At 46.3% G+C, this 7,857-nt stretch overlaps 1 protein-coding gene across 1 annotated transcript; it reads left to right on the top strand.

Annotated features, from left to right (window-relative positions):
- The first annotated feature begins 1,557 nt into the window (after positions 1–1,557).
- Positions 1,558–3,964, top strand: LOC141123967 (E3 ubiquitin/ISG15 ligase TRIM25-like). Its single transcript, XM_073612083.1, has one exon. It carries the CDS (start codon positions 1,571–1,573, stop codon positions 3,365–3,367), a length of 1,797 nt encoding a protein of 598 aa, XP_073468184.1. The 5' UTR covers positions 1,558–1,570; the 3' UTR covers positions 3,368–3,964.
- The last annotated feature ends 3,893 nt before the right edge of the window (positions 3,965–7,857 follow it).

Below are 7,857 nucleotides of genomic sequence, written 5' to 3'. Positions count from 1 at the left end.
TTTTTGTTTTTTTTTGGGGTTTGTATTTTTTTCAAGGCTGATCTTTGTTTTATTTTTTTGTTTTACTCCCTAATATTTTTGTGTGTGTTTTGTGTGTTAAGTTACCACAACACCATTGATATCTTATATTATTTAATCTCAAGAAGGTTGCTTGGTGTTGGTATCCCTTGTTAATTTCACATTGTATTTTTGAAATGTACCTGCCTCCTCACAAACAAACTGTCCTTTTTTAAGGAAAACACACATAGGCAAGTATAATTGAAACAAAAATCCTTTATTAAGGGCTCAGAACCAAACAAAGAAGGAGGCAACGCTGGAGAAACAGCAGAAAGTGGTGAAGCCTAGGACCCCCAGGGCAGACATCAATTATTTAACATCAAAATTGGTGGCCTGAGGAGTCCTTATCTAAGGGAGTGCAGTCTGGTCCAGAAGTCCCAGAGATCTGGAAAGCAGCAGATGACATGTATGTCCCCAGGCTGTGGTACTACAAGAGGCTGCATATTTTGCCAGACCAGACTGGACCCAGGGTCATCACTTTCTGGTCTTCTTTCCACGCTATCTTCCTGGCTGTGGCTCTGGTGTTGGAGATGTGGCAGGAGGAGGAGTAGGACCTGGAGGAGGAGGAGGAGGAGGAGGAGTAGAACCTGGAGGAGGAGGAGGACTATGTGTGAGGTCACAAATGTGGGTAGCAGATGTTATTTGGCCCCTCAACCCCTTCTTGGTCCATGAACTCCTCCCCACCCTGTTCATGGACTGGACTTGTGTCAAGGTCAGGACCCCAACACCAAGCCCCCGCACAGCACAAACTCTACAAGGAACACATATATGCAACATGGCTAGAAAACGGTCGGCTGCTCAGAACGAAGTAACAGAACGCACTGAAGAACAGCAAGGCCTGTGAAGAGCGACCTGAAAAACAGTAACGAACGAACAAGAACACAATGACAAAGTCACGCTGAGCTTGCTTGCACGCACTGAAGAGCAGATACAAACCCACAAGCACAAACTGAACAGCAGAAAACGATCTGAAAGCCACGAGTCTGAAAAAGCGCGAATTGTCTCTCACCAAACTTTTACTAACACGAGATTAGCAAAAGGAGCCCAAAGGGTGCCACGCTTGGTTCTGAACTGGCCTTTTCTAGTCTTGTCGTACGTGGTTTACATCACTGTGTTCTTGGCGATCGGAAATTCCGACAACTTTGTGCGACCGTGTGTACGCAAAACAAGTTTGAGCAAACATCCATCTGAAAAAATCCTAAGATTTTGCTGTCGGAATGTCTGATCAATGTCCGACCGTGTGTACGGGGCATTATACAAGCTGTACACTCACTACTTTACATTGTAGCAAAGCGTCATTTCTTCAGTGTTGTCACATGAAAAGATAGAATAAAATATTTACATAAATGTGAGGGGTGTACTCACTTTTGTGAGATACTGTATTATCTGTGTTCTTCTATATAAAAGTTCCTATGACTACTTGTCTCAGTCTCAGCCCCTCCCTGTGTAGGAGTGTACAGAACTGGTTAATGAGTGTCAGATACTTTCAGTTTCATTTCTTCTGCTCTCAGTGATGGCGTCTGCTGATCTGAGGAAGGAGCTGGAATGTTCCATCTGTCTGAACATTTATACAGATCCTGTAACCCTGAAATGTGGACATAACTTCTGCCGGGACTGTATTGGTTGTGTGTTGGATACACAGGAGAGGTCTGGAGGTTATTCCTGTCCTGAATGTAGACAAACATTCAGAAAACGCCCCGTCCTTCAGAGGAACATAACACTACGTAACATAGTGGAGAATTTACTGTCTGCTCAGCCAGATGAGGAGGAGTCCGGGGTCTTCTGTACTTACTGTATTCACACTCCTGTACCTGCTGTGAAATCCTGTCTGCTGTGTGAAGCTTCTCTGTGTGACAATCACCTGAGAGTCCACAGCAAGTCACCAGAACACGTCTTATGTGACCCCACCACTTCCCTGGAGAACAGGAAATGCTCCATCCATAAGAAGATCCTGGAGTATTACTGCACTGAGGACTCCACCTGTATCTGTGTGTCCTGCAGTTTGGCTGGAGAACATCGGGGACACCAGGTGGAGACTCTGGGTGAAGCCTCTGAGATGAAGAAGAAGAAACTGAGGAATGTTCTGCAGAAACTGATGACAGAGAGAGAGGAGATGGAGAAAAGAGTCCAGAGTCTGCAGGAACACAGGAGGAAAGTACAAGGAGAAGCAGATGATGAAACAGAGAGAGTCACTGTCCTGTTCAGAGACCTCAGGAGACGTCTGGAAGACCTGGAGAAGAGAGTCCTGAGGGAAATCTCCGGGCAGGCAGAGCGGATCTCCGGGATAATCAATGATCTGGTCCAGGATCTGGAAATAAAGAAGAAGGAGCTGTCCAGGAAGATGGGGGACATTGAGGAGCTGTGTAACATGACGGATCCACTGACTGTCCTACAGGAATCAGACACAGGTGACTTGTGTGATACTGAGGATGGAGATGATGAGGACAGAGAGAGACATGATAAACTCCTCCATGATGGAGGGGATCTGGATGTGGGGGGGATCTCACACACATTACACACAGGTTTATCTGATATCATGTCTCAGTTAAATGTAGAGAAATGTCCAGGCACACATGTCTATCCACATTCTACTACAAAGGGCAAAGGTCACATCAATGCTGAACCATCCAGGAGACCTCCCCAACCCTCCCCCACCATACAACCATCCAGGAGACCTCCCCAACCTTCCCTCACCATGCAACACTCACACCTCCAGGCTGGAGGACCAAATATTGGGGCTGTACAGCAAACATCGGGGGTGTCGGGGGTTACAGACATATTACTGGATGTGAGGACAGCTGCTAATGATCTACATATATCAGATGACAGGAAAGCTGTATCCTCCTCATCATCACCTCAGAATCGCCCAGAAACACCAGAGAGGTTTGAGGATTCTCAGGTGATGAGCAGTCAGAGGTTCTCCTCAGGGAGACATTACTGGGAAGTGGATGTCGGGGGGGCAAAGTACTGGATAGTCGGGATGTGTTACCCCAGTATAGACAGGAGAGGAGGTCAGTCAGTGATTGGATGGAATAAGAAGTCCTGGAGTTTGGAGAGGGGGAGGTGGGATAATCAGTACTCAGTGATACATGACAGTAACAGGATCCTATTACCCGGCAATGTCTCCAGTGAGAGAGTCAGGATAGATCTGGATTATGAGGCCGGGCGGATCTCCTTTTATGATCTGTGTGACCCGATCCGACATCTCCACACCTTCACCACCACCTTCACTGAGCCCCTCCATGCTGGGGTATATGTATGGGGGGGATGGGGAGGTTGTATAAAGATATGTGGGGGGAATCAGAAGTGAGAGATCTGCCCGGAGACATCACAAGGTGAATTATCTGATTGGTGATTGGTGGAATACTCATCCAATAGGAGGAAGCAGAGGACAGGAAACATGAGTGATTTATTTATAAAGCTGCAGGTTCCGGGGCCGTCATCTTCATCCTAAACCTCACTTCACTACCTAGTGTGTCACTGACCAGGAACAAGCATGCAGGAGGTCAGATTGTTCAGCCTTCACTGGCTGCATGCTTGTTCTGGGTCAGTGACACACTACATAGTGTAGCCAGGATCAGGATGACGGCCCCGGGGTCTCCACCATCACTGTCTATCTATAGAAGAAAGGGCTATTTTCAGCTTTGGATGGAGTGGGGGAGGATTAGAACCTCTGTCAGATTTTTTTCTGCTATCTGGGGCTCCATTAGAGAGTTTTCCCCTCACTTCCTGTTCCTGTGACAACATTTCCCCAGACAGGAAGTGAGGGGAACTCTCCAACAGCAACACAGACAGAAATAAAAATCCTTTTCTTTAGTAGAGTAGGGGAAGGATTAGAACCCCTGTCAGATCTTTATTTCTGTCTGTGTCCCTGTTGTAGATTTTTCCTCATTTCCTGTATGATAAAATGTTGTCACTGGGAAAGGAAGTGAGGGGAAATCTCTCTAATGGAGCCCCGGATAGCAGTAAAAACCTGACAGGGGTTCTAATCCTCCCCCACTCCATCCAAATCTAGAAGAATAGGATTTGTCTAGACACACACTTTAATATCCACAATGAGAATTCCTACATTTCTGTCCTCACAGGTTCCTTTACATGACCAATCCATGGATCTGTGATTGCTCCTCCCCCTCACTGTGATTGGCTGTGATGATTATCACTATGAATACAGCCAGTGCTAGTCTTGTTCCTATTGGTTATGATGTGGAGGGGGTGGGGATTGTGGTGTGGGTGTGGTAATGTGGACAGGTGACGGGGGAGGGGTATACAGTCTCAGGAAGTGGAAATCCTCGGCTCTGTATATGGGAATATTGATCAATGATTGGATATAGATATAACAATCAGACAGATTGGACTATTATTAGTATAGCACAGACCCGAGACTGGTCCTGCTGCTTGGTCCCAGGTTCTATTCCCTGATAGGCCCAGAGCAGCCAGGCACAACGCATTTCCACCATCAAGTCATAGATCAGGCCTTGGATGTCCTTTTGTAGTTTATTTGCTTAAAAAACTGGGATGGGGGAGGGGAAGTTTTAGGATACTCCAAAATGTGTAATAAACTGTAATGGAGGACAGTAAATCTGGGTGAGAACCTCCCTCTTGGATGTGAAGGGTAACTAGATTCCAGACAGGAAGTCTTCAGTAGAAGTATAATCCTGAGTGTAGTGCTGGGAGCTCTCCTGTCCCTGGAATTAGACATGTGCGGATCGGATCATTCCGAAATAAAATTCAGACATATTTTCATTATTCCGATGTATCCGAATTTCCAAATTAGAATCGTACCGAATTTAAACTTTGTCACCATCTCCTTTCTGCAATTAATCTCATCTAGATGGACTCTGTTTATAAGAATCTATGGACTTGTTTCTTGATAGGACCTTGCTTTAGTTTTTCTTTTTTCACTTTTTTCTTTTTTTTTCATTTTGGTATTTTTTCACTTATATTTTTTATGTATACTCACATTCATACATGTATGATTTCATGAATTTAAATGCACTTCCCTTGTGGTGTTAGAAATCCTGTTTGCTGCATTTTTGGTGTATATTTGGTCAGTTATAAAACAAACAAAAAACGCTCCTCCCCATTGAAATGAAGAAACTGATATCTCTGCCCCGTGTCTTCCGCCCCTCACCCACCTTTACTGACATCTGAAGTTCCCTCCACCTCCACTCTAATGTCCCCTTTCCCTGCCACTTCCCCCCAGCACTGATCCCCCCGGCACTGATCCCCCCAGCACTGATCCCCCGGCACTGATCTCCCCGGCACTGATCACCCTGGCACTGATCCCCCCAGCACTGATCCCCCCAGCACTGATCCCGCCGGCACTGATCCCCCCCAGCACTGATCACCCCGGCACTGATCACCCTGGCACTGATCCCCCCGGCACTGATCCCCCCGGCACTGATCACCCCGGCACTGATCACCCCGACACTGATCACCCCGGCACTGATCCCCCCGGCACTGATCCCCCCGGCACTGATCCCCCCCGGCACTGATTCCCCCGGCACTGATCCCCCCGGCACTGATCCCCCCAGCACTGATCACCCCCAGCACTGATCCCCCGGCACTGATCCCCCCCAGCACTGATCCCCCCCAGCACTGATCCCCCCAGCACTGACCCCCGGCACTTCCCCCCAGCACTGGTCAGCCCTAGCACTGACCCCCCCAACACTGATCTCCCCTTGTAAACACCGATCCCTATGTGGCCACCCTGCAGCTGCCAGCTTCCCTCCCCCATCCTCCTGTTGGATTTGGGTGCTGCAGGGCAGTCACAGGGGGATCTACTTGTCCAAATAAATCCCCCCCGCTGCTCTGACCCCCCCTCAGTGCCCCCCCACCTCACTGATGGCCGGATGCCCCCTCTGTGCAGCTGTCGGCTGGATTTCCTTGCTCCCCCTCCCACCAGCTGCAACCTCTACTGGGGCAGGAGATCACTGTCAGGATGCAGAGCGGGGGGGGGGGGTGATAATCCTGCGTTTATAAGCCCCCTTCCATTCCTGAATGAATACAGTCAGCGATCGTTACTGATCACTTCTGTATTCATTCTTCACTGAAGCATACTAAACTGTGTTTACTATGCATCAGTTTGTGAATTAATTGGAGCCTCTATACAGACTCCTATTCATTCATCTACAGTGCAGAGAAAGGGACTGCAGATAGTCCAGAAAGAGACATTAGATGTTTGTTTAGACCTCTGATGTCTCTACAAAGCCCCCCTCCAAAAATGAGAAAAATAATAAAAAAATAATTCTAACTGTATAAATAAATTTAAATTGTAAAAAATAAACCATAGTAAGGATAGACATGCGTCTAATTCTCCCTTTCCTCTGAAGTCCGATCCATGTGTGGATTGCTCTCCAGTAGGGATGGTGAACGGTTCGGGCCGAGGTTTGGTTGTTCGGATGTTCTGTGAACAGAGAATAATATGTGATGTTCGGGGAAAATTCGAAAGCCGCCAGAACACCATTAAAGTCTATGGGACAAGAACATGAAAAACCAAAAGTGTTCATTTTAAAGGCTTATATACAAGTTATTGTCATAAAAAGTGTCTGGGGACCCGGGTCCTGCCCCAGGGGACATGGATCAATGCAATTTTTTTTTTTTTTAAACTGACTTTTTTTGGGAGCAGTGATTTTTTTTTAATGCTTAAAGTGAAACAATAAAAATGAAATATTCCTTTAAATATTGTGCCTGGCTACCCCAAAGAACCCTCCCCATGTTGAGGGCATGTGGCCTGGTACAGTTCAGGAGGGGGGGCACTCTCTCATCCCCCTTTTCCTGCGTCCTGCCAGGTTGTGCGCTCGGATAAGGGTCTGGTGTGAATTTTGGGGGGACCCCTACGCCATTTTTTAAAAAAAATTGGCGCAGGGTTCCCTTTAATTTCCAGACCGAAAGGAAAAATAGCAATTTGATAAACATTTGCACAAATATTGACAAAAAGGTAAAAAAGTGCAGCACTAACAAGTGAAAGGTCATTAAAGCACTACAAATAGAACAGAAACTGATATGAAATATACATAGAGCACATGGATACACAAATGATTCCATATGTACCGATTGCACCCAATAATATCCAGAATAGCAGAACATCATGCCTAGCTGATAAAAGCATTAATGTCCCATTCCATATTTAATCCAAAAGGTGAATAAGTCTGTAATTGGTGAATCCAATAAGTCTCCAGACATGAGACCCCGCGTGTCATGGCTCCTCCCCTCCAAGGGGGGATATATTTGTCAATGATAAGGAATTGGGAACCCTTGGGGGTCTCCACTATGGTGTTCTCTATAATGTCGGGGCACATTATGTTGGACATCACCACTCTTCATTTTAGCGATATGCTCACCTACCCTGATGGAAAACGCACGGATGGTACGACCCACATATTGTTTGCCGCAAGGGCAAGTGATCATATAAAGGACATGTGTGGTGGCACAGGTACAAAATGTTTAGATGGGATATACCCGATTGGTGACATTAGATTTGTATTCAAGACTTTTACATCCCCCACAAGAATTATATTGGCATACTGTACATTTCCTGCAAGGAAAATATCCAATTAGATAGTGAAAGAATGAAGGTCGTGTTGGAGGATTGATCGTATTAGGGGCAATCTTTCCTCGCAATGAAGACACTCCTCTAAAAATGACTTTCGGTTGTTCCAGAAGTACAGTTTTCAGTACACGATCATTTCTCAGTCTATCCCAATGACGACGGATGATGTTTTTAATTTCTCTATGTTGGAGTGAAAATGTGGTGAGCATGGAACATATAAAGGAATGATCTTGTTCCCGAGGAGGTTT

This window comes from Aquarana catesbeiana, linkage group LG01 (genome assembly GCF_042186555.1).
Source record: "Aquarana catesbeiana isolate 2022-GZ linkage group LG01, ASM4218655v1, whole genome shotgun sequence".
In the NCBI taxonomy this organism is placed as follows: Eukaryota; Metazoa; Chordata; class Amphibia; order Anura; family Ranidae; genus Aquarana; species Aquarana catesbeiana.
Note: the sequence above shows the minus strand (reverse complement) of the source record. Positions and strands in the feature narration are given on the sequence as shown.

Bases quoted from the DNA above. Each gene is read 5' to 3' on its own strand.
- LOC141123967 (XM_073612083.1), top strand. From the start codon at position 1,571: ATGGCGTCTGCTGATCTGAGGAAGGAGCTGGAATGTTCCATCTGTCTG.